Genomic DNA, 25,437 nt, shown 5'->3' with positions numbered 1-25,437 from the left:
CCCCGTAGCCCATAAAAATATTCAGACGGGGCAACTTGTTCGAGAATTATTTATGGGGGAACTTGTGCCGTTCGCAGCCAGCCACGTGATACAGACAGAGCGACATAATTCAGGTCGTTCTCGAAACAAAAGAAATAAAAAGCGAACTGGAAACATGGAGAGTGAAATACAGTCGGTGGGAGGTGCATAGAAGTGTCGCCGGAAAACAGGACTGTACGATGAAAATTCGGTGATTCGAAAAGTTGCAGGTCTGATGAAGAACGCATAAAAACTCGGCAAGTGCCCAGTTTCATCAAATGAATTCTTTTCCTTTCGTTTACGTAATATTTCTCACCAAGTCAGTCACATGAATTGGCCTAACCTAATGTTAGTATTTGAGAATTTCGAAAACCGATAGACAAATGACTTTCAAGAGCTTTTTTTTGTTGTAGCAGGGGGAAAATCTTCAAAAAGACAAACCACATACCTACAGAAGGGGACAGTGTGGGGTTACTCAGACTATAAGTTTGACACCCACTGAAAACCCTCAACTGCTTCTCCATAAGTTCCTGGCATTTTGCCTATAATAAGCAGTGGACTCTCATGGTTTCTGGACGCTCACATGATCATTGTCGTGTTTATAATTGTGTGCTGCCTATTTATTTTATAGGTTAAGCTCTTCTTTGGTTAGGTTATACAGAATTCAAACAGATATAAGCCTGGAGGATGAAACTCTAGCAGAGGTCGAGCAGTTCAAATACTTGGGAAGCTTCATAAATACTAGGGCTAACCTAGACACGGAAACACACAACTGAATCAATTCAGCATCACGGGCATTCTGGAAGCTAAAGGCCAGAGTGTTTCAAAATCACGACCTCAATCTGAAGACCAAGACAGCTGTTCACAAAGCAGTGGTCCTCCCAACGCTTCTTTACGGAAGCGAAAGCTGGAAGCCCTACAGGCGACATATTAAACAGATTGAACAAACGCAACAATGTCATCTAAGACAAATAATCCACATCAGATGGTTCTATAAAGTTTCAAATGCAGAAGTCTTACAGCGCACTAGTTGTATAACAATTGAGACTCAAGTAACAAGGCCCCCTGACTCAGATGGAGCGGCCACATTCTGAGGATGCAAGGCACAAGACTCCACAAAATAGCTCTGTATGGCGAATTCACAAAGGAAGGAAACCAGAAGGCCAGTATAAGGGGATATACTGCATCAATCCCTAAAATCAGTTGATGCCAATCATAACTGGAAACAACTAGCGTTAAATAGATCACAGTGTTGGTCTTTGGTCCACAGTTATAAAAGGACTCAAGAAGAATACAGCGCGGCGGCGGCCAGATCTGGTTGGTGACTATCCATGCCTGGAGTGTGGAAGGATCTGTAGGTCACGGTTGGGTCTCTTCAGTCACAGGAGGGCACACAAACGCAAGTAGCCCTAGGAAATTAGGTTTTGATAGCACCCATAAGTTTTCTTTTCAATATTTTCGTAGTTTCATTCTCGGTAACGGGATACAGCAATGAATGAATGATACTGAATCGATATTTCAGCTTTGCATTCTTAGTTGATCTTTTGATCTTTGGTGGTTGGTTCTTGACCTACTAGCCTCCTCAGTGTGATCGTAGTCAACTAGTCTCAGTAATTCCTCATTTGGATGTTGTTTGGCTTTCTCGAATATCATTTGTGCCTTTCTTCCACAAACGATGATACATCATCCATCACCTTTCTAAGAAGTATATTCTCAGTGCTCTGTATTCTCCTGATGTCGCCGATCCATATGTAAGTTGTGGTCTCGCGATGGTTTTACTCATCGTCAGCTTGATGTTCTGGTTCATATGGCTTCTTCTTCCTATGAGTGGATATAGTCGAATTGTTGCAGCTTTTTTTTTATCAACCGCACATTTGATGTGACTTTTCCAAGTAAGTCCTAGGTCTAGCTTCACTCCTAGGTATGTGGCTTCATTTTTCCATTCAACTTCTTCTCCATCAACTTCAGGGTTTTCTTCCATCTTCAACCTCTTTTTTTGCAGTAATTTTGCTAGACTCTTTTTGCTATTTATTTAGATTTTCCATTTTATGAACCATTTAATTAACTCATCTATGGCTTCCTGCAGTCTCACGTCTATGATTTCTGGACGTAGATATCTGACTGCAATTCCTATGTCATCTGCGTCTAGTGTTAGCATATTTCTAACATTCTTTAGGATATCATATATTCAAGAGGTAGATTCACCATCCTCAAAAAGTTCCTTTCAACATAACAAACTGAAACCCTTCTACTTGAAAGGTTTAAATAGCAGACCCACATAAAGGCGAACAACAAAATGGTCCTTAAAATCAGAAATGGAGGTGGTTACAGAGTGAAGGAAATAAATTTTAATATAAAGCACTATGCTTACATATTGATGTGTGAGTGCTGAGTGATGAAATATCTTCCTTTCTTATTGTTGATGTAAAATAACTGATTGAGATATTCTCCAATATTTCGAAAATAGAATCAGATAACTCACACTAGAGAACCGTTCTACTTTGTACAGCGTCAGCCCTACTGTATACAGTAGACATCTCATTTGTCCGGTTTACGCCAACTCTCATGATTTATTCAGTTGCTTTGTTCCAGAGTGTATTCAATGTGCTAGGAGAGACACTGGCCAGGCTTCAGCAAGATGAGGAGGCTGAAAGTTGGTACAGGGCAGCTTTAGATGCGCAACCGGATCATGTTCCTGCACACATCACATACGGCAAACTTTTGGCTAAAAACGTGAGTTCAAATATTGATTATATGAAAATTACAAGCAATCACTATGTTCTATCCCAAAAAACATAAAGTTCGACGCTGGAAAAATAATTTTTCACGTCGCTTCGAAACAAAGCATTCTTCGACCATGAAAAAAATAACTTTGAAATCCTGAGAAAAAAATTTTGAAGCCAGAAAAGAATCTAGACATAAACCAACGATGTAGAGACGATCCTGAAAATTTTTTTGATCTGGTCGTCAATGGATATGAATTCGATTTCAGTTGAATATTCAGGGAATTCTGAATGGAATAATTCACATAAGGCGAATCCTCAAAAATACATAAATTTCCCAACAATTCCACGTAAACCCGCGAAAATATTTTATCTCAATACAGTCAGATAAACTACCTTTTTCTGGAAGCACCCCCATTCAAACTATCCTCATTAATATGACCCCTAAATCGCTCTGGATACCCTGAAATACTAAATTTTCCGCAGGATTACCCTCTCGGAAAATAGGACCGCCACCAGTGCAAGCTTGCACTCTATCAAGATTCCGAAAGGGATCAAGTGCCTGCCCACATTATCTATGGCAAACTTCTTTCGAGCCTCTGTGTCGGTTCTGCACATTATTCATTTACTTCTTCAATCTCGGCAACTTTCTTGCTGAATATCAGAGTTCACCGGCTGAATGTATAGCCATTCAAAATTTATTGCGTACCATGTACAACTAACTTTCCACAAAGAATCCCACTTGACTGTTTCTTGATTCAAATGAAGCCGCAGACAAAAAACGTGTGTTTTCGAGGTGAATATGTATTAAGTTTTTAGTTTTCCTTGAAGGCATTAAAATCAAATTTGAACTGCTTCGTCACAGTCACAGTTTTTTCATGAAGGGAAAAAGTTAACTCTTCTCAACCACCTGGAGAAGCTTTTGTGGTTGCGAAAGACCTGTTTGTAGTGGTGAAAAATATAGTATTTTGTATAAATCATATGATTCATGTCTCCCTTCACCATAAAGACCAAAAATGATCATAAATTGTTGTGTTTTCATTAACTGTAACGATGAAAGCTCATTCCCAAAGCGCCAGGTAGGCATTTTCCATTTTCTTAATTGTATCCGAAAATACATCGCTCGGCGAATATGAGATGCCGCTCTAATTAAACAGGTCCGGGCTTTTTTCCAAATAACCGCCGAAATTGATCGACCAATTACCCGGGAAATAATTAGCTAAGTTGCATCCGCAGGCAAAGCCTGTGCTCCAGTGCCATCACTAATTTAATCTGTCTTGGAGCTTCCACGGTATTGGCTTTGTATCTGTTATTCCCTCTCTCCATTGTTGGCTGATGCGGGGTAGGATTAGCTGTTTTCCGTTAATTGAAGGGAATATCTGGTTGGAAGTGTGAAGCCTGCTATATAATGGAGGCCGGCCAACTCGCTGTTTGGAATATTACAAAGGAATTCTTACAGGAACTGTTTCCGTTTGCGCTTTCAGTAGGACTGGATCCTGCTAATTTAAGTGGACTAATTCATTTTAAGAGGAAAATTGCTGCAGCACAAAGGAAAAATGTTCATTTGCAGTATTTCGTATTTGCCAGCGAGAATTCATGCTTGAACAAAGCGCTTAGAACATGACTTAACGAGATTTCCAGACTGAAAAATTGAAAATTCATTCCCAATTTGGGAAACAGAAGGATATTGTTATCCCAAGAGCGACTTGCCTGTTAAGAGTAAATCTCTCCTTACTCTGCAGTTGCCTCAACCGATTCAGAACACCATATAGGCTATAAAAGTCCAGATTCTTCATAAATATCACCTATCCATGGTTCAGGTCATTTTGCACCAATCATGAACAATTGTTCAGTAACGATAAAGATAAGGATGATTCTTCTCACAACTGTCCTATAAAAATTGGGGTCTTACTGGAATTTCAGAAGATTTTCAAGAAATGCAAACAGTTGTGATATTCCTATGAAAAATGTTGAAGTATTCGACAAATGATTTGAATTGTGAACAAACTGAATGAAAGGTGATGGAATGAGTCCTTTTGGTTGTAAGAGACTTGATCTTTTGGGAAAACCCTCTGATGTAATGATATAGGTAAACTATATTTGATTTCGGAAGAATCTTTGAAACGGTCTTTGATGATCGTCTCAGTCTGATGGACATACACACACCAGGTGGTCTCAAGCAGTCGAGGCTTCTCATTGAGAGACCATCCTCTGTTCCTGAGGTCAAAAAACTCTTAGCTCTTGGGAGTAAACAACTGAGTCTAGTGACTGGAGCAATAACTGGCCATTTGTTTATTTAATAAACACTTAAATAGAATGGGACTGAATAGCTGTTCCCTGTGCCGCTGGTGCAGGAGCACGGATGAAACGGTTGAACACATTCTGTTCTTCTGTATCAACCTTGAAGACTCAAGGATGACACACCTAGGAAACACAACACCCACAATTCCTATGGTGAGAGGGACACCTCTCTGTCGACTTGTGGCGTTTTTGTCAGCATGTCACAGAGTTTAACTCTCTCCAACTACAAGCGGACGAAAAATGGGTCACGAGGCCTCAGTTCAGCCCAGTGGGGCACCGCACGTAGAAGAAGGAGAAGAAGAAGAGACACACCAGGGTTCTCTGAGGAAATAGGAATGGCGTGAAACCATAAAGCAACTGATAAAACACAGAAAGCACCCTCATATATTGTGGCACTAAGGGAAATGAAAAGGTCATCAAAGTTAACATTTACTGGATCTGTACCCTTTTGTGGGCTTGAGAAAGATTGATATAAAAATGTACAACAATGGAAGGTGAAGAATATAAATACCCTCTGCAGCAACACTCCTGGCAAAAGGATTCCTACTGCCTTCACCAACCTTCAGCTGAAAGGTTCTGATGCTGCCACGATCTGAGTTTCTGGTAATGGTAGGACTGCTGACAGGATACTGTCCTTTTCAGTATAAATACAACTTCTACCATAAGTTATGACAAACTTTTCATCATTGCCTTTGAATATTGTTTCGTCTCTTAGTATCTTTATATCTGAAGACTACTTATGTATATATCTTTTTATGTTGCAGGTCAGTCGTCTCAGTGAAGCAGAACAGTGGTTCCGGAGGGCCCAAAAACTTGCCCCTGGAGATCCTAGTGTATATCATTACTATGGTGAGTTATCATTTTGAGGTATTACATCATCATTAGACAATCTGTTATATTCCCTTCACTTGTGATCCTCTTAGAAGTGTCTACAAATCAGGCTTATTCCCGACTTCTCTGAAACCATTTGGTCCAGAATGGATCTTTGTTGTCCAGAGAAACCATGATTTTCTATGTCTCCAGGTATGCGTTCCAAAATCTACTACAACACACGTGTTCCCATATTTTGCCGAGGTGGATAGGTGCATTCAAAGCACGTAATCGAATAACCTGGCTCTTATTTGTGGGGCTCATTCTACCGAGTATATTTGTATTTCTCCGTTTGCCTTGCTACCAGGAGTGCACTCTGGACATATTCGATAATTGCGACATGTCCTAACGAAGTCAACGTATTCTCCCATCCGCTGCCATACACGTAGAAGTTGAAAGTTTTAATTACTTTCAGCTCCAATTTGGGAGTTTTTTATGATACATCTGTCCCGCGAGAGTAGGAACTTTTTTCGTTCGTCCCATTGTTGCCCTACAGTGTACTTAATCAGCAGAGCGTAATCAGAAGCGATGCTTTTCGACGGCGTGTGTCGCTGAGTTCCGCCGAAATATTAACTCACAATCATGTTACTTGTGTCAATTCGAATGAAAACAGCATGAGTGCTGAGTTTCGTAAAATTGGAATATTTAGGTCTAGTTAGTTGTTAATTAACTTTTAATATGTTTCATCATACTCCAAAAATAGCTCTCTCACAATTTTAATCATGATTATTAAAAAGGAGTTGTCTTGAAATCAGGAGCTCTTATTCATAACCAAGTCAAGGTGGTCACACATCCGGGTATTGAACCTTTCCAAATCTGCATAGTTCTATTTCTTCACCAAAGCGTGCTTTTTGTCCTGCTCCGCTGGTTCACTTGGAAAACCCTCCAGATCAAGAACAAGACATTAAATATTGTATATTTGGATACTGAAGGGAATTGCAAAGACAAAAGTTATTGTCCACCAAGACTAACGAAAGATAGTGATGCAAATTTGATGCTCCTCACATTGCAACTGGAGGACAACTCTTTGAAAGTCATTTTCCAGCGTGTTATACAAGGTGCCCATGAGAAGTTGTACAAAAAGGGATAGGTCTTTTTCATTTAATTTTTTTCTTGGCGGTCCCAGTTTAGATGTAGCTCCCTCCTGCAGGTGGCAACTGAAAAAAAAAATTTTTCTTAGAAATCAGAGAACTGACAAAAATAAAATTGAGCAGAGATTTAATGGGAGTGAAAAAATAAAAAAAAATTACAGACATTATTGATTTACAATGAAACGAGCTATCAGGAAACGGCTCATTAATGGTATAATATAAATAAGGAGAAAACTTTCTTGCGTTACAAATTTAAGGGCCAGATGCAACAAATCATGGATTCGTAGGTGCTGAACAATTCCTGGTCCAGCCATACGAGGATATATTGAAAAATTCTTAGCCTACTATGGAACCAAACAGAATAACAATGTCACAATATTTTATTGCTCAACATATTCTCCTCTTAATTGGATACATTTATTATCTTATTATTAGCGAACCTGCAACGTCTCTAGACCTTTAAAAAAAATTTTACTTCTTGCTCTGTAAATCAGACCTCCAAAGCTTTTATTAGCTCCTCGTTGGAAAAAAGATTTACAACCTTTTAAACTTTTTTCAGTTGAGGAATGAGATGATAGTCGGATGGAGCCAAATCTGGTGAATAAGAGGGGTTTTCTAGTAATTCAAACCCTAAATCACGAATTTTTTGCATGGCAATATAAGATTTGTATGCAGGGGCGTTGTCCTGCGAAATCAAAACACCTTTGGATAGCTTTCTGCGTCTTTTCTCCTTAATTCTTTCCCACAGAGTGGTCAGTAATTTCGAGTAGTAATCTCCGGTTATTGTTCTACCCTTATCCAAAAAATCAATCATGATTACTCCATGGCAATCCCAAAAAACTGAAGCAAGAACTTTTCCAGTAGATTTTTGGACACGAAACTTCTTAAGTCTTGGAGAACCAGATTATCGCCTTTCCATCGATTGTTGCTTTGTTTCTAGATCGTAGAAATGTACCCAAGTTTCATCCATAGTAACAATTCGGTTTAAGAAGTATATTGTCGAAATTCTAGGGGTTGAAGCTCAGTCATCTTGCCAGCCAACAAAGGTATGTTGCGAAAAATGAATTCTCAGCACCTTGGCTGACTATGATTCACTTATAAAACGTGAAATATAAATCGACTTGTCTAAACTTCCTACCCTTCCTAGAAGTTATCGTAAGCATTATGAACTTCATTCCGCACTTTCGGCTCGTCTTATAAAGATTCAAATGAATTCCTCATCGATTCTGATGAGCTGATGTAGTAAACTTGGGTAATCTCACTATACGATCCAACTCCCGATGTTTTGATCAATCTCGCCCCCATCTCCAACCTCTCATAATGGCCGAGTGTAAAATTCCCTCACTACCCTGGTTGAATGTCATTTTCTCATCCGCAATACGGCATTATCTCTCAAACGCCTGGAATAACGGCCATTCGAACAGAAAGCTAATTCGGTAAAAACCTCTTGACCTTTCTTACCCTTAACTATGCCAAGTTCCGGAACACTACCTGGGGGTTATGTTCGATTGGGGTTGAACGGTCCCGTGTTGCGGTTTCCTAACTATGTTGGGGGCGGTTTGTAGAGCAGAAAGCTGTATAACTACCTTCCAGATAGAATGTGTATTATGCTGGCGGATGGCAACATCCACCTGATTATTGATAAAGCTTTTGCATCAGAGAATTCGACAAGCTTGTAATGTGATAACTGAACTATGTTCCCAGAACAGAGCAGACCTGGTACATTTCAATTTCAATGCAATCCCCTCCGAAATTACTGAAGTTCCCCATGAAAACTATCGAATATTCCATACATACGAGGATGTACTGATATCTAGTTAGCCTAGACCAGCTCCATGCATAAAAAAAATATTGCATTACCATAACAACGAACAATAACTCATTAGAAGTGTCAGTGTGAAGATCGAGGTCAAAAAAGTAAACCAGAGTTACGCAATAAATTAAAAGAAAGAAGATATCCACCGAAATTGTGAAAATCGAAAAATTGGAGTATCGAGCCATCATTAAGTACCTGTATTTAAAAGGGTTAAGAGGTAAGCAGATTTACGAAGATATGCTTTATACCCTTGGTGATCAATGTCCTTCGTATTTGACCGTGAAAAATTGGACTGCAAGCTTCAAAAGAGGTAAATTTTCCATTGAAGATGATGACTGATAGGGAGGGCCAGTTTCTGTGTCAGTCCCCGAAAATATCGATGCAGTTCATGACATGATTTTATCACACCGTCGAATTGGGCTAAAACGGATAGCTGAAGCACTGAGTATTTCATACAAACGCATTCATCATATAGTTCACGTCAATTTGGACATGAGAAAAATTGCTGTAAAATGGATCCCCAAATGTTTGAATGTTGACCAAAAGCGTGCAAGGGTAGAAGCATCGCGTTCGATCTTTAAACCAAATTGTTAGTATGGGTTAGACTTGGGTGCATTTCTACGATCCAGAACCAATCGATGGAATGGCGATACTCTGGTTCTCAAAGTTTCGTGTCCTGCTTTTCCTGCAGGAAAAGTTCTTGCTTCAGTTTTTTGGGATTGATTGATTTTTTGGATAAGGGTAGAACAATAACCGGAGATTACTATTCGAAATTACTGACCACTCTACGGGAAAAAAGAAAAAAAATTAAACAAAGCTGTTTTATTTTTGCAGGACAACACTCCTGCACACAAATCTCATGTTGCCGTGCAAAAAATTTGTGATAATAGGTTTGAATTACTAAAACACCCCCCTTATTCACCAGGTTTGGCTCCATTCGACTATCATCTATTTCCTCAACTGAAAAATGTTTAAGAGGTCGTAAATTTTCTTCCAAATAGAAGGTAATAAAAGCAGTGGAGGTCTGGTTTGCAGATCAAGAAGAAACATTTTTTTTGAAAGGTCTAGAGACGTGGCAGGTTCGCTGTAATGAATGTATCCAATTAAGAGGAGAATATGTTGAGTAATAAAATATTTTGACATTGAAATTTTTTTTGGTTTTATAGTAGGCTAATAATTTTCCAATGTATTCTCGTATATTGTAGGATACTATTATTATTGGAATGAAAGAGTTTATTATATGAGAGATGACCTCAACCCTATTTCATTCTCAACACTTTTTCATGTCTTTCCTTGTTTTTTTGTTACTTTTATTGTTTTGGAATAAAAATCTTTCTTATCTTGTCTTATAGCAACTTTTGATCTCGTATAGTTCAAATTTTGGCAAAACCTTACTGAGTTACTCTCTACCAAAGTAGTGCAAACAAGACTAGTTTTGTAGTGACAAAAGCAATTGGACATCGAGTTTGTCACCTCATGACTCAGAAGAAAGATATCTGCATTTTGTAACAATCATATTTAGGGACTTGACCCTCAACGTTTTCTAGGCCCTGAAAGATATGGTATAAAACCATCGGAGAATAACATTACCCTTAAGATAGAAAAAGGTACTAGAAAACTTGTCTGGCACAGGTCTATGAACCCATTGGACATGTATAACAAGCCAGAATCACCGGAGAGAGAGCCAGTATCAATTTGTCAAGTTACTATTTGCAACCAAAACAGGTCTTCGCAAAAAAAACTATGCTTTCATCTTCGTCAAGTGTTTCAATGATACCCAAGAAAGTAATACCAAAAGTTGGAGTTCACAAAGCAGAGTGCGAGTTAGATTTGAAGATTATGAGATCTCGATCATTTTCTCTAAAACTGTGTGTGAGACAATCGTTCTCGACTCTGATTTGACGACCTAGATATTTACCGAGGTTCCTCTAACATTCCACTCGCAATATTCATCCGTAGCGCGGAAATTTCCATAAAACAGAGATTCCATTTATCGAGACATCATTTTTCGACGAACGTGTCAAGGATTTCATTCCTATTGCAGCCATCCCGAGTGCTCCAGAACTTGTACACAATTATCATAAAAAACCGACTATGTTGTCACGTACTGGAGATTTTGCCGGATATTTGTGCCCTTTCCCCGATGTTATTCGAATAGGAAAAGAGGTAGATGATACGGTCGAGAGGATCTGCAATAAGAGACAGGTACGTGACAAGAGCACGTTTGCAGATAAGAGGTGCTGGTGTTGATTTGTCTACCAATTCATGCGGAAGGAGCTAAGTGTTTCCGACCTGTGTGACTGAATGTTCTACGTTGCTTGCCTGTGAGGAACTCCTCTTTTCCTTACACACAGCGCAATTGTGGATTCAATTATAAAAACAGAATTAGAATCGGTTTCAACTCTTCATTTCAACTGGAATACCTGCTCTTCGGTCATCTGGCAATAATACTGAAAGGTTTTGAGCTCTCCAGAAGTGATCTTCAGGATATATGTCATCAAGTGTGTTTTATAACACCATAACTTGGTGATCTTGTCAGCTGGTTGTTGGATGAAATTTAAGATGATTTATACCATAGTCCAAACATTCGCATTGTTGGTTTTGACTTTTCTGTGTTACTAAAAACGTGACGAAACATTTCTTTATGGCTTCATATCTGTCATTGCATAAGTAGATGTTTCCAGGTCTTATATTTTTCTCTGTTCTGTCATATCATTTTCAACATTGTTGATTAACTCTTGGGCTCTCTCCTCTGGTCGGCCATTTTCTTCTTGCCGTGAACACTACCTGTTTCTCAATAAACGCCAGAACATCAGGAAACAGTACATTGGGAGATCGTCAATCTACGAGGATGTATTGATATCTAGCTAGCCTAGACCAGTTCCATGCATAAAAAAATATTGCGTTACCAAAGCAACGAGTAATAACTCATGAGAAGTGTCAGTGTGAAGTTTGAGGTCAAAAAAGTAAACCAGAGTTACGCAATAAATTAAATGAAAGAAGATGTCCACCGAAATTGTGAAAATAAAAAAATTGGAGTATCGAGCCATCATCAAGTACCTGTATTTGAAAGAGTTAAGAGGTAGGCAGATCTAGGAAGATATGCTTAATACCCTTGGTGATGTCCTTCGTATGCGACCGTGAAAAATTGGACTGCAAGCTTCAAAAGAGGAAAATGAAATGAAATGAGATGATGACCGATCGGGAAGGCCAGTTTCTGTATCAAATGTTTGAATGTTGACCAGAAGCGTGCAAGGGTAGAAGAATCGCGTTCGATCTGTGCTCGATTTGAAAACGATGTTGACGTCTTAAACCGAATTGTTACTTTGGATGAGACTTGGGTACATTTCTACGATCCAGAGACAAACAATCGATGGAATGACGACACTCTGGTTCTCCAAGACCTAAGAACTAAGAAGTTTCGTGTCCAAAAATCTGCTGGAAAAGTTCTTGCTTCAGTTTTTCGGGATTGCCATTGAGTAATCATGATTGATTCTTTGAATAAGGTTAGAACAATAACCGATATTACTATTCGACATTACTGATCACTCTAAGGAAAAAAATTAAAGGGAAAAGACGCGGAAAGCTATCCAAAGGTGTTTTGTTTTTGCAGGACAACGCATTTGCACACAAATCTCACGTTGCCATGCAAAAAATTCGTGATTTGGGGTTTAAATTACTAGAACACCTTCCTTATTCACCAGATTTGGCCCCATCCGACTATCATCTATTTCCTCAACTGAAAAAAAGTTTAAGAGGTCGTAAATTTCCTTCCAACGAGTAGGTTATAAAAGCTTTGGAGTTCTGGTTCGCAGAGCAAGGAGAAACATTTTGTTTTAAAGGTCCAGAAACGTTGCAAGTTCGCTGTAAGAAATGTATCCAATTGAGAGCAGAATATGTTGACTAATAAAATATTTTGACATTGGAATTTTGTTTGGTTTTATAGTAGGCTGAGAATTTTTCAATATATCCTCGTAGAGCAAAAAAATTTACGAATCGAATATTTCCATTGGCCTTCTATTTGATTCTTAGGTCAATTTGATTTCACTTGTTTTCCTGAGCGACTTTATGTTCTTTTCTCATTCGCTGATTCTATGAGGTAGACTAAGCGATCTTTTAATTTTGTCTAGTATAAACGTCGGTTGTGCTCAGACAAGGTGAATGAAAGTCCCAGAAAGACTTCCATTTTCAGAGGCTCCCAGATTGGAAATATCCGTGGATTATATAGGAACTCATTAGATGTAACGGAATAAGCTGCTGTGCTTGCTCCTCTCCCACGAGAATTGGAGAGCCGATCGATGTTAACTCAACCTTGTCGCGAAAACTTCTGATATATAGCGATATCTCACGAAACAACTTAACAATAATTAAATTTTCTCACATTTGTGGATCAACAACAAGGAATTTGTTTTATTATCGCTATACCCGCGCGAAAGATGTTCTGACTCTGCAGAATTAGTGTGGTGCATGTTCAACAAAGAAGAAGAACAGTGATGTGGATCTGTGGCTGAAACTTTTAATGAGTTCCAGCGCAGAGGTTAAGTGAATTATTTCCTGTGGGGAGGCAGCGAGGTATAAGATTCGTCGTCAACGGGAGGTGAAGTTAACTGTCAAGTTACTAGACTTGGAAGAACGGAAAGTGCAGATTCGGATTTCGATGTCAGGTGGAGCGACTATGTGAGGATGAATATTTATCTCATTAAGAATGAAAAAATAGATATTTCCATGCACTTTCGATCCCTTATGGTTTATTGAAAATAACCATACGTACCCCTAAATTTCCAAACGAAGGGAGATTGGCTTTCGAAATTGCTCGCAAAAGATTCAGCGTGTCCTATAACCCATATTTTCATATCAACCTTCCCGATATTTGACGCTGTTTACGAGGAAATCGAATATTTCATTTTTCCATTTTTCATTTATTAGTTTACTTTGAAAAGTTTCCTGGAGTACAATTCTTCATTGAATCATACACTGTTAGGTTTTCCAAAATCTACTTCTATGCACTCCAAATCCTAGGAGAGGGATAGAACACCGTAATATTCAGATAGCAGAGCAACTGGGTAATTTTAGGGGGTCCCCGAGGTCTCATTTTTTACCCAAAAATTCGAGATTTTCAAAGACGATTCATTCATTCATTGCTGTATCCCGTTCCCGGGAATAAATCTATAAATATGCATAAAAATAAAGAAATAAGACTAAGTAAGACTAAGACTTATAATTCCTTAGGGCTAATTGCGACTGTGTGCCCTCCTGTGACTGAAGAGACCCAACCGTGACCTACAGATCCTTCCACACTATGGGCATGAATAGTCACCAACCAGATCCGGCCGCCGCTGTATTCTTCTCGAGTGTTCATTATAACTGTGCACCATAGAGCTCCACTGTGACCTGTCTAACGCTAGTTGTTCCCAGTTATGATTGGCATTAACTGATTTTAGGGATTGATGAAGTGTATCCTTAAACCGCATAAACTGGCCTCCTGGTTTCCGGGCTCCCTCTGTCAATTCGCCATACAGAGCTATTTTGGGGAGTTTTGTGTCTTGCATCCTCAGAATGTGGCCACTCCACCTGAGTCGGGCCCTCATTATTTGAGTCTCAGTTGTTGTACAACTCGCGCGTTGCAAGACTTCTGCATTCGAAACTTTGTGGAACCATCTGATGTGCATTATCTGTCTTACATAGATGACGTTGTTGCGTTTGTTCAAGCTGTTCAATATGTCGCCTGTGAGCGTCCAGCTTAGTCTTCCGTAAAGAAGCGTTGGGAGGACGACTGCTTTGTGAACAGCTGTGTCCTGGTCGTCAGATTGAGGTCGTGATTTTGAAACACTCTGACTTTGAAACACTCTGACTTTTAGCTTCCAGAATGTCCGTGATGCCGAATTGATACGGTTGTGTATTTCCGTATCTAGGTTAGCCCTAGTATTTATGAAGCTTCCCATGTATTTGAACTGCTCGACCTGTTTCATTCTCCAGGCTGATATGTGTTTGAAGGCTTTCTGGCGGACTTACTAGGATTTTGGTTTTATCGATATTGAGTCTAAGACCTGAAGCTTCGTATATATGTTTATAGGTGTCCAGCATTATCTGTAGATCCTCTGGGCTGCTAGCGATAAGTGCGCAGTCGTCTGCATATTGTAGTTCCGTGATAAACTTTGAACGGGTTTTTGGTCTGAGGCGCTTCAGGTTAAATAGGCCTCCATCAAATCTGAATCTTATTCCAACACCTCTTACAGGCATACTCAGGTCAGCAATTATCGAGACAGCTATGGCGAAAACATTTATCAGTAGAGGCGCTAACACGCAGTCTTGTTTTATTCCAGAGTTGGTTAAGAAATGGTCGGTTGTAGAGCCATTATGCTGTATTCCAGCGGTGTTGTTGGTATGAAGGCTTTTACACACTCCTAAGGATTTTTCGGGTACTCCAAGGCATCCCATAATTTTCCATTGTGCTTTCCGATTCACCGAGTCGAAGGCCCTACTTAGATTGAATTCAGTAGTTTTGAAGAATGCCATTTCCACATAAGGATCTAGCAAGGACAACATAACTACAACTTCTTGAAGCTGTAGTATTACCATCCAAATTGTCACCCTCTTAGCAACTCCTATAGTAATCTACGATCATAAAAATTGAAGATTTTAGCAGACTGCTGGACCTGTCGAACTGAGTACATATTTCAAGAATTTAAGCAACTCTACCACTTCATTTTTATATTCGATAATTTTCCACCAAAATTTCCTAAATTAAGCTATCAATTCGTTGATCATCTTCAATAAGCTTAATACCAGGCCCTTTGTGGTCCATTCCTGAAGAATTACACCCTGTGGAAGGCCATCCCATAAAAACAGATTCCCCACAGGTGTCGACTGATATTTCTTCATCAAACTTTGACAACCTCCCGCAATTTCAGTGCCGAGAAAGAAAGTCGGAATTGTAAAATGCGACCTATTTGCAGAGACTCATTTTCTCCGGGGAATAACGAGTGTCTAAAAGCCGAACTGTGTCGTTGCACCCGTGTAATTGCCAGGAGAGGAAGCTCCCAGCTCCGAGCTAAGAGTTTTATTGCTAATAATTCCAAACTACACGGCGGAATATCCCGAATATTCCTTCTTGGAATGTCTCGTATGCGATGCTTCTGCGAGTTCTGCCTTGGGTCTTTCTTTGTTTGCTGTTTTGTACCCGGGAGACAACGATCGAATCTGTACACTAGACTGCAGAACGAGGAATTATTAGGAATTTGTGTGATTGAAACTTAAGTTCTACGGAATGTTCCCGGAGATTATTCTGGGATGTTTCGCATAGAACAGGAATATCAACTATCGCAGAGAGGGAATTAATCACTGTCTAGTTATGACGGTGGAGTTTATTAAGTGCACTGACTAGAATTCATTGTTGAATTACTTCAAATGACGAATGAAGGACTTGTACAAGATAGGGCTGTTACTATCGTGTTTCTACCTTATACCTGTCTTGAACAGGATGAATGGGCGCATACGACAAAATCTACTGTGTCAGCTTTAGAGGTAGAGCCACTTCGTTGACGATCAGGGTTCCACAACTGAAGGGAGCCCAAGCAGCAGATGCTACTAGTAGCCTCCCATGTACAAAGCCTGATGGGGCAAGGGGTCAGTCTGCTAGACTTTGGGTGACAGTTAAGAGACACCAGTCATCGTGAGAGAAGACAAGTGATAGCAATGTACTCTATTTCATCCTCTCCAAATCCTTGCTAGAGTGTAAACATTATCTGAGGTGTTGCATCATGATCCCGAAAGATGCAAGCTTTTGCCTCTCTGGAGTGCAATACTCTATTGACGCATGAACTGTTTGGTTTCCTGGAATGTACAGAACAACGAAAATGCACTTCATATCCTGGGACAGTAGCAGGACAACCTGGTTTATAGACAGAGCAGCAAATAATTCATTTTTTGGGGATTCTGACCCCTTGCTCATTTTTGCCCCAAAAAGTCGAGTTTTTCGAAATCGATTTTTGATTCGAAAATCTGAACGAAAGTAGATAGGCTTCCGAAACTGATCGAAAAAAATTCCTATATTTTCATACCAAACTTTTTGATTTCTAGCACTGTTTACCAGATAATCAAATTCTTAATTTTTCCATCATTCAACTTTCGAGTTGTATCTCCCTGTTTAGGAGAAAATAATGTTTTTTGTTTTTTCACTTTTCATTTTCGAGTTGACTTCGAAGAGCTCTCTGGAGTGCAAATCTGTATTGAAAAATCTTCAAAACAAATTCTATGCACTCCATATCCGAGTACAGTCATGGAACATCCTGATTTCTAGACAGACTAGCAAATAGGTCATTTTAGGGGGGTCTAACCCCTTGCTCATTTTTGACCCAAAAAATCGAGATTTTCGAAATCGAGTTTTTGTACTAGGGTGGAAGCCTAGGCAACGTTGATTATATAACCGAAAATCCCAATAGGATCAGACGAATATAACAGGAGATATCGCAGATTGAAATTTGCAATTTTTGAAAAAATGCCATTTTGAGAATGAAAATCTAAACGAAGGGAGATATGCTTCCGCAAATGGCTGCAATAGATTCAGCGTATTCGAAAACCTATATTTTTATACCAAACTTTCCAATATCTGACACTGTTTGAGAGAAAAAAATTTTTTTTGTTTTTCCACTTTTCATTTTCGAGTAGACTTCGAAGAGCTCTCTGGAGTGCAATTCTCTATTGAATCATCAACTATTTGGTTTTCTAGAATCTTCAAAACAAATTCTATGCACTCCATATCCGAGGACAGTCATAGAACATCCTGATTTTTAGACAGAGTAGCAAATAGGTCATTTTAGGGGGGTCTAACCCCTTGCTCATTTTTGACCAAAAAAATCGAGATTTTCGAAATCGAGTTTTTGTGCTAGGGTGGAAGCCTAGGCAACGCTGATTATATAACCGAAAATCCCAACAGAATCAGACAAATATAACAGGAGATATCGCAGATTGAAATTTGCAATTTTTGAAAAAATGCCATTTTGAGAATGAAAATCTAAACGAAGGGAGATATGCTTCCGCAAATGGCTGCAATAGATTCAGCGTATTCGAAAACCTATATTTTTATACCAAACTTTCCAATATCTGACACTGTTTGAGAGAAAAAAATTTTTTTTGTTTTTCCACTTTTCATTTTCGAGTAGACTTCGAAGAGCTCTCTGGAGTGCAATTCTCTATTGAATCATCAACTATTTGGTTTTCTAGAATCTTCAAAACAAATTCTATGCACTCCATATCCGAGGACAGTCATAGAACATCCTGATTTTTAGACAGAGTAGCAAATAGGTCATTTTAGGGGGGTCTAACCCCTTGCTCATTTTTGACCCAAAAAATCGAGATTTTCGAAATCGAGTTTTTGTGCTAGGGTGGAAGCCTAGGCAACGCTGATTATATAACCGGAAATCCCAATTGGATCAGACGAATATAACAGGAGATATCGCAGATTGAAATTTGCAATTTTTGAAAAAATGCCATATTGGAAATGAAAATCTAAACGATGCTTCCGCAAATGGCTGCAATAGATTCAGCGTATTCGAAAACCTATATTTTTATACCAAACTTTCCAATATCTGACACTGTTTGGGGGAAAAAAAATTTTTTTGTTTTTCCACTCTTCATTTTCGAGATGACTTCGACGAGCTCTCTGGAGTGCAATTCTCTATTGAATCATCAACTGTTTGGTTTTCTAGAATCTTCAAAACAAATTCTATGCACTCCATATCCGAGGACAGTCATAGAACATCCTGATTTTTAGACAGAGTAGAAAATAGGTCATTTTAGGGGGGTGTAACCCCTTGCTCATTTTTGACCCAAAAAATCGAGATTTTCGAAATCGAGTTTTTGTGCTAGGGTGAAAGCCTAGGCAACGCTGATTATATAACCGAAAATCCCAATAGGATCAGACAAATATAACAGGAGATATCGCAGATTGAAATTTGCAATTTTTGAAAAAATGCCATTTTGAGGATGAAAATCTAAACGAAGGGAGATATGCTTCCGCAAATGGCTGCAATAGATTCAGCGTATTCGAAAACCTATATTTTTATACCAAACTTCCCAATATCTGACACTGTTTGAGAGAAAAAAATTTTTTTTGTTTTTCCACTCTTCATTTTCGAGATGACTTCGAAGAGCTCTCTGGAGTGCAATTCTCTATTGAATCATCAACTGTTTGGTTTTCTAGAATCTTCAAAACAAATTCTATGCACTCCATATCCGAGGACAGTCATAGAACATCCTGATTTTTGGACAGAGTAGCAAATAGGTCATTTTAGGGGGGTCTAACCCCTTGCTCATTTTTGACCCAAAAAATCGGGATTTTCGAAATCGAGTATTTGTGCTAGGGTGGAAGCCTAGGCAACGCTGATTATATAACCGGAAATCCCAATTGGATCAGACGAATATAACAGGAGATATCGCAGATTGAAATTTGCAATTTTTGAAAAAATGCCATATTGAAAATGAAAATCTAAACGAAGGGAGATATGCTTCCGCAAATGGCTGCAATAGATTCAGCGTATTCGAAAACCTATATTTTTATACCAAACTTTCCAATATCTGACACTGTTTGAGGGAAAAAAAGTTTTTTTGTTTTTCCACTCTTCATTTTCGAGATGACTTCGACGAGCTCTCTGGAGTGCAATTCTCTATTGAATCATCAACTGTTTGGTTTTCTAGAATCTTCAAAACAAATTCTATGCACTCCATATCCGAGGACAGTTATAGAACATCCTGATTTTTAGACAGAGTAGCAAATAGGTCATTTTAGGGGGGTGTAACCCCTTGCTCATTTTTGACCCAAAAAATCGAGATTTTCGAAATCGAGTTTTTGTGCTAGGGTGAAAGCCTAGGCAACGCTGATTATATAACCGAAAATCCCAATTGGATCAGACGAATATAACAGGAGATATCGCAGATTGAAATTTGCAATTTTTGAAAAAATGCCATATTGAAAATGAAAATCTAAACGAAGGGAGATATGCTTCCGCAAATGGCTGCAATAGATTCAGCGTATTCGAAAACCTATATTTTTATACCAAACTTCCCAATATCTGACACTGTTTGAGAGAAAAAAAAATTTTTTCTTTTTCCACTCTTCATTTTCGAGATGACTTCGAAGAGCTCTCTGGAGTGCAATTCTCTATTGAATCATCAACTGTTTGGTTTTCTAGAATCTTCAAAACAAATTCTATGCACTCCATATCCGAGGACAGTCATAGAACATCCTGATTTTTAGACAGAGTAGCAAATAGGTCATTTTAGAAGGGTCTAACCCCTTGCTCATTTTTGACCCAAAAAATCGAGATTTTCGAAATCGAGTTTTTGTGCTAGGGTGGAAGCCTAGGCAACGCTGATTATATAACCGAAAATCCCAATAGGATCAGACAAATATAACAGGAGATATCGCAGATTGAAATTTGCAATTTTTGAAAAAATGCCATTTTGGAAATGAAAATCTGAACGAAGAGAGATATGCTTCCGCAAATGGCTGCAATAGATTCAGCGTATTCGAAAACCCATATTTTCATACCAATCTTTCCAATATCTGACACTTTTTGAGAGAAAAAAAATTTTTTCGTTTTTCCACTTTTCATTTTCGAGTTGACTTCGAAGAGCTCTCTGGAGTGCAATTCTCTATTGAATCATCAACAGTTTGGTTTTCTAGAATTTTCAAAACAAATTATATGCACTCCATATCCGAGGACAGTCATAGAACATCCTGATTTTTAGACAGAGTAGCAAATAGGTCATTTTAGGGGGGTCTAACCCCTTGCTCATTATTGACCCAAAAAATTGAGATTCTCGAAATCGAGTTTTTGTGCTAGGGTGGAAGCCTAGGCAACGCTGATTATATAACCGAAAATCCCAATAGGATCAGACAAATATAACAGGAGATATCGCAGATTGAAATTTGCAATTTTTGAAAAAATGCCATTTTGGAGATGAACATCTAAACGAAGGGAGATATGCTTCCGCAAATGGCTGCAATAGATTCAGCGTATTCGAAAACCTATATTTTCCTACCAAACTTTTCAATATCTGACACTGTTTGAGAGAAAAAAATTTTTTTTGTTTTTCCAGTTTTCATTTTCGAGTTGACTTCGAAGAGCTCTCTGGAGTGCAATTCTGTATTGAATCAACTGTTTGGTTTTCTAGAATCTTCAAAACAAATTCTATGCACTCCATATCCTAAGGCAGTAATAGAGCATCCTGATTTTCCGACAGAGTAGAAAATATGTCTTTTCAGGGGGGTCTAACCCCTCGCTCATTTTCGACCCGAAAAATCGAGATTCTCGAAATCGAGTTTTTTTGCTAAGGTGGAAGCCTTGGCAATGCTGATTTTAAAACCGGAAAGCCCAATTCGTACGGACGAATATAACAGGAGATATCGAAGATTGAATTTTGCAATTTTCAAAAAATGCCATTTCAACGATGAAAATCTGAACGAAGGCAGAAAGGCTTTCGAAATTGCTCGAAAAAGATTCGGCTCATTCGAAAACCTATATTTCCGTACCAAACTTTTGGATGTCTAGCACTGATTACCAGAAAATCGAATTTTTGTATTTCAACATTCCATTTTCGAGTAAACTTCAAAGGACCTTCTGGGCAGTAGTAGTAGTAGTAGACATTCACCAAATGGTCCGTCAGCTGTCTCTTTAAGCGAACCACAGAGCAGTGATCTTTCAGAAGTTCTTCCATCATTACAGAAAGATTTTGTCAAAGGTTCATTTTGTTACTCCTTCCATGAAAATATTCTTATGTTGTTCGGTTGGCTGTACATCATTCGTTACGTCTGGATGGTCAGTCTAACTCATCCCTTTTCACTGGTTCTTATCCAAATCTTCCAAAAAGTTTTTCTTCAGTCAAATTGGAAATAATCAGTAGTAACGTAGAGAAAAATTCGATTGGAAATTCTGATTGAAATATGCCTTATAATATGGGATATGTTCATATATAGTTGGTATATATTGATCGTGTACTAGTTAATTTTCATCACAGGTCATTACGTTTCATCATGAGTTTTTCAGGAAGCTCGATTCTAAGTATTATAATCTTCCCCCAGCTCCCGTTTACTTTTTAACTAGAACAAAGTCGGATGAGAATGAACAAAGTTTATAATACGAAAAGTTAACTCAGGTCTTCCTTAGCAGAAAGTCAATATTGAACCCTAAAACCAATATTCAATTCTCTAACATCCTCCACGGATGTTCCTTAAATCGTCTCAAAAACCCTTCTAGGTCAATATTGAAGTCCGACCGATTCAAAATTAATATTCGGCAGACCTTCATTAATGAACGTATAACCTGGAATAGCATTAATGAAAACTTCTCTCGATGTAATAACTTTTCTATTAAATGTTCACTTCAGGGCCCCCTTTTATGTCTTCCGTCGTATTGAATTTCCACTGTGCTCAAAAATTTAATGGAATCTTGCAGAGGAAAAGAGAGCTTAGAATTAATGTGAAGCCAATATCAATTTAGATAGTACGTTGATGTAAATCGATAGGTTGGGGTGTAGGAGAGATGGCTGGGCTGGTTTAGACGGGGGGGACTCATTTGCTAATTTGAATGCAGATCTGAAGTTTCTTATATTTTGGAAAGTTCAAGGTACTCAATAAAATTGCCTCCATTCTTCATTATCTTACCGAGAACTGTTTAATGACTAAAAAAAGTGGTGCTTGACCAGGCCCGGATCTACGATTTTTTCTGACCGGGGCAAAAATTCATGATGGCGCCCCCCCCCCCTCCTTCTAATGTTCGTAGGAAAAATCTAATTGCATATTCGTCATCGCTTTCAACCCGAGTTATTTTTTTCACTATTTGACTCGGGTTGCCATCGTTCGAAAAATAAAAGTTTGTATTTACAAGAATGTCGTTTGCAACCCGCCCTCGTCTATAGTTTTTACCCGCGCTTCCTGAACGAAATTATTCCGAACAAAAATTTATTTTTTTAGCTACATATGTCGACCCGGATCATTTTACATATTAACTCAAGGTCGAAGATCACGAATATGCAATTAGATTTTTGGAGGATCAGTATTTTGAGAAATAAATCATTTTTAGTGCAAAATTTCGGAAATATTGGTCAACTTTGAGGAGCTGTAGCAGCTAGAAAAAAGGCACTAGTCATATGCTGTTTTTTTTGTGATGAATTGGTTCTTTTCAAATATATAAAACCACACTTCATTCATCTATCACGAACAGTTCAGATTTCATGAATTTTTCCGCGAAGGTCCAAAATTTCCGATTTTCCATCGACCATAACTTAAAAAATGATTTTTTTTTAAATATCTGTTTGCATATTCGTGTTCTACGCCCTCGAATTAGTCTACAGAATGAATTCGGTTTTGATCGGAAACCAAAAATATTCTTCAAAAAAACGCCCACTCTGTATTTATTTCATTTTGTGAAAACATTTTAAAACACTCAATTTCGTGAAACTTTTGTATAATACATTTTTTTGTACTCCTCTTAGTAACAAAGTTAAAGGGGAGCTCAAATTATGGTGAAAAACTCGGTACATCTATAGAAAATTTGAAAAAATTTCAATCTTACCGATTTCCACCAAAAATGGTGTTTTTACTAAGGCATAGATTACGAATATGCAGACAGAATTATGCTGAAAGGATTAGTTTTTAAGTTATGTCTATAGAAAATCGGAAATTTTGGCCCTTAGTTCCAGATGAGAGGGCGATGAGTTGGCAGGCAAAGAAATTACTGCTTGCGACGCAGTGTGAACATCCTATTTCACCCAAGTGTGGCGGTCATTCGTAGATGACTGAATAATATGCAGTTAATCGATCCCTCATTGATTTTAAAGATTTTAGGCATAGTGATGGTTTATCATGTTTCCATTCTACACTTTCCATTTTAGAACTAGGAAATTCATTTTTTCCGAGAAAATCAAAAGTAAAAAAATTTTCACCTCTGGTTGATTTTGGCGCCCCCTTGAGCTGGCGCCCGTGGCAAGCGCCCCGCTTGCCCCCCCCTAGATCCGGGCCTGGTGCTTGGTGGTAATCCCCAGCTACCTCAGCATCTCGTTCTATCTGTTGTGACCTCTGCCTCAAACGGACATTTGATATCTTTCAGGCCAAAACCTATGGAACATCTGTTGGAGATACACTTCACAGAAAGACGATCAGAATCAATTTCATATCGTACGGAATAAAAATTTTAGCTTATCAATTCCACGATACTCAATGAGGATTTACTTAAGCTCGTGGAGACTTAATCGATTGTTAAGATTAGGTGGAAGGAACACTTTTGAATAAATAGCATTTAATGCTATACCAATAAGAAGGCTTCCCATGAACATTTATTGGCATTGATCTTTCAAATCTGTGGAACATGCAACTTCTATTGCATTTTTTTTTTCAACTTTTATATAAAACAAAAAACAATGCCATTTTGACAACTTGTGGAGAAATGTTTTAACAGGAATAATTCAGAAAAACTCCAATATTTCACATAGTCGATTATTGAATTATTGTAAGGTCCCCAGATCTTTATCGTTTGTTCGTTATCGAACACGAACAACTTATGAACTGACAAACTGTCTTTAAATATTCCCCTGATTCAATTCCTTCCTTCGACAACCGCGTAGGACTACAGTGCCAGGCTGTACCTTATGAACGATTGTCTGTCATTTATCTTTCAACTTTTACCCAGGTTACATTTGAGCCATTTGCCAATTAGTAAATTATGTATCTACTCGTTTTTCAATTAAGGACGGAAACCTCGCGTGTTAGTATGATCTCGGTGATTGACAAATGGTTTTATTCGTGAATAGTTTGACGGACCGTTTTTCAGGAACTTTCTTGAACGAGTTTTGGGTCGTTCGTGTTGAGGAATTGAAAACGATTGAAGAGATATCAATGCAAAAATTTCAAGAAGGCTTCGAGTTGAATTGGTTAATGAGAAACTGTTACCATTCATGCATTGTAGTACTAGATCAACTGATGAGGCTGAACTCAAAAACAATAAAGCGATCAGAATATATACTGATCCAGAAAATGAAAGCCAGGAGTTTTCACAAACGTCGAGAAGAACTGCTGCCTTGAGAAAATCCTTTAAAGCTGAAAGGGCTGTGAGATAGGTACTCTCTCGGGTACTCTAGGAGTGTGTAATATTCTATATTGGGGAACCAAACGTACACTCAAAGTAGGAATCCAAGAGCATTTAAAACTAACTTGGCAAAGGGAAACTGAAAAATCCAAGCTTATAGAATATACCTAGGACGAGAAGTGCTGAGCTGAAAAAGACTTCATAATATCGAAAGAAGTTGGATGGACGAAAAGAAAACTAAAGAGGCAGCCTTAATGTCTATAACTCCAAATCTAATCTGCACGCCATTACTGGAGATCGAGAATGTTTGGTATTAAATCTTTGACTCGTACAAATATTCCAAGAGTAGATTGTTGAGGTCAAAGGAAACAATTTTTCTATACCATTTTTTCCGATTCGGCTCTGATAAAAAGATAAAGGAGCCATTTTAAGTTTTCCTGATGGCAGTGCCACCCCTGAAGAAACAAAATTCCCTTCAGAATAACAAGCTGAATCTATGACACTACACATCTGTGGATCTTTTAAACAGAGTTGGA

At 38.4% G+C, this 25,437-nt stretch overlaps 1 protein-coding gene across 1 annotated transcript in view; it reads left to right on the top strand.

Annotated features, from left to right (window-relative positions):
- Positions 1-25,437, top strand: part of LOC123309928 (protein O-mannosyl-transferase TMTC2) — a 188,352-nt gene that overhangs the window by 153,270 nt on the left and 9,645 nt on the right. Inside the window, exons 7-8 of the mRNA XM_044893237.1 lie at positions 2,611-2,751; positions 5,807-5,891. Coding sequence (XP_044749172.1) covers positions 2,611-2,751; positions 5,807-5,891 — 226 coding nt within the window. The remainder of the gene's footprint in view (positions 1-2,610; positions 2,752-5,806; positions 5,892-25,437) is intronic.

Source organism: Coccinella septempunctata, chromosome 3 (assembly GCF_907165205.1).
Source record: "Coccinella septempunctata chromosome 3, icCocSept1.1, whole genome shotgun sequence".
Classification (NCBI taxonomy): Eukaryota; Metazoa; Arthropoda; class Insecta; order Coleoptera; family Coccinellidae; genus Coccinella; species Coccinella septempunctata.
Note: the sequence above shows the minus strand (reverse complement) of the source record. Positions and strands in the feature narration are given on the sequence as shown.